The sequence below is a fragment of the Austrofundulus limnaeus genome, unplaced genomic scaffold (assembly GCF_001266775.1).
Source record: "Austrofundulus limnaeus strain Quisiro unplaced genomic scaffold, Austrofundulus_limnaeus-1.0 Scaffold1935, whole genome shotgun sequence".
NCBI classification, from domain to species: domain Eukaryota; kingdom Metazoa; phylum Chordata; class Actinopteri; order Cyprinodontiformes; family Rivulidae; genus Austrofundulus; species Austrofundulus limnaeus.
Window position 1 is genome coordinate 33,348 of NW_013954337.1, and position 2,345 is coordinate 35,692.

The following is a 2,345-nucleotide window of genomic DNA, read 5'->3' on the forward strand; positions in this document are numbered from 1 at the left end:
AATCTGTAATCTGATTGTAATCTGTAATAAATTGCACAGAACAGTCTGCATTTTAAAAGTTTCCTTACTTCCTGTAGGGCAGTGTGTACTCACTGCTTTAAGGCCCACAACCCTATTAAAGTTGATACTTTTATTTTTTTAGTTTAGATTTTATTAAAAAAGTTATTTATTACCTATTTTGAAGAGAGATTACTTGACACAGTTTTCAAGAGGTTTGGAGCCAAACAAGACATAAGGAGCTCAAAAACTAAACATAATCAATAAAACACAACAAGTCTGACTGACTTAAAACCTCTGGATATGAACACATGAAGAGAGGGAAGCAGGCGGCCCGAAGCTCATGACTGGAGACTTCTGAGGAAATGAAAAGCAATATGTTGTTTACAACAAGTCCCATGGTAATAAAATGTGCTGTAAACTATTTATCACAACAGATGCAACATGCAATAACTTATAATATAAGTCATACAATATAAGATTTACATAAGATTTACATAAGTCATATAATACAAGATTTATGTCATTTAATATAACATTTATGTCATATAATATAATATTTATGTCATATAATACAAGATTTATGTCATTTAATATAACATTTATGTCATATAATATAATATTTATGTCATATAATACAAGATTTATGTCATTTAATATAACATTTATGTCATATAATATAATATTTATGTCATTTAATATAAGATTTATGTCATATAATATAAGATTGACATACTGTAAGTCATATAATATAATATTTACGTCATATAATGTAAGATTGACATAAGTAAACATGTAAGTGAGTGACAGAAGCAGACATGTTGGGAGCCACTCTCTCCTGACAAACCACAGGTCCCTGAACGTCTCACGAGCTGCTGCTGTACTGTCGGTTCGGTCGGTCCAATTAGTGTGGAGGTGTGGCTCTGCAGCTCCGGACCTAACGTCCCGGAACACAAGGTAACTTGTCACATCCTGTTTCTCCTCCTGGACCTGCAGAAAGCCGTCCGGACCGTCAGTCCTGACCCGGCCGGAGCCCATGGCTCTGCAGCAGGAAGGGGTCCTGATGGTTCAGGTCTCCATCCCGTCCACGGAGGACAGGGAAGTCAGGGACTGTGGTAAACCTAAGAAGGTAAGCTGCAGTTCAGGTGAGCTCAGAATGAAACTTGTTCTCAGTGTCGGTGTGTTAAAGACACACAAACACTGAAATCAAATATTTATGGACTTAATTCTGATTCTGAACTGCGGGTCCACACTCAATATAAACAAAGCTGTAGGTCAGCTTTAAATCTTTTCTGTCATGCCTTTTTAAACCGTCCACAGCCTCTGAATTAAAATGTTGTGAACTTATAATCACACAACACAGACTAATCTGAGCTGAGTTCAGTTTATTAAACTGATTTAAAGGAGACTGCTCAGTGTGTATTTATAATCTGAACACAGAAACATTTAAACCTTTTTAAAACTGTAAACATTTTATTTTTTTACTTATCAGTTTGCCTCCTTCAAAAAGTGTTTAACTTTTTTATGTTTTTTTTTTTTTTTTTGGTGCAAAATGTGCAACATTTCTAATACTTTAGTTTATCAGAGCAGATGAAAAATGAACATTTTGTTGATCAAAAGCCTTGAACCCTGAAACATGTTTAAACTGGCTGATCCATCACTTTGAGCATTTAATTTATAAAACAAACTTCTTTCACTGCATGTTTCTGTGTGAACACATTCAGCTTGTGTACAATGTGCCGTCATTGTGCAGAAAAATCCCAGAACAGATAAAAACACAGCAGATAGGAAGAGTGTGGTGTTGTGTGTATTTAATGGTGTTGTGTGTATTTAATGGTGTTGTGTGTGTTTAATGGTGTTGTGTGTATTTAATGGTGTGGTGTGTATTTAATGGTGTGGTGTGTATTTAATGGTGTGGTGTGTGTTTAATGGTGTGGTGTGTATTTAATGGTGTTGTGTATATTTAATGGTGTTGTGTGTATTTAATGGTGGTGTGTGTTTAATGGTGTTGTGTGTATTTAATGGTGTGGTGTGTATTTAATGGTGTGGTGTGTATTTAATGGTGTGTGTGTGTGTATTTAATGGTGTTGTGTGTATTTAATGGTGTTGTGTGTATTTAATGGTATGGTGTGTATTTAATGGTGTTGTGTGTATTTAATGGTGTTGTGTGTATTTAATGGTGTTGTGTGTATTTAATGGTGTTGTGTGTATTTAATGGTATGGTGTGTATTTAATGGTGTGGTGTGTATTTAATGGTGTGGTGTATATTTAATGGTGTGGTGTATATTTAATGGTGTGGTGTATATTTAATGGTGTGGTGTATATTTAATGGTGTGGTGTGTATTTAA

General features: G+C 34.7%; 1 protein-coding gene across 1 annotated transcript in view; it reads left to right on the forward strand.

Annotated features, from left to right (window-relative positions):
* Positions 1–898: 898 nt before the first annotated feature.
* The window catches only part of LOC106536692 (sorting nexin-24), a gene marked incomplete at its 3' end in the record, with an annotated part of 7,059 nt that continues 5,612 nt past the window's right edge, over positions 899–2,345 (forward strand). Inside the window, 1 exon segment of the mRNA XM_014034012.1 lies at positions 899–1,126. Coding sequence (XP_013889466.1) covers positions 1,034–1,126 — 93 coding nt within the window.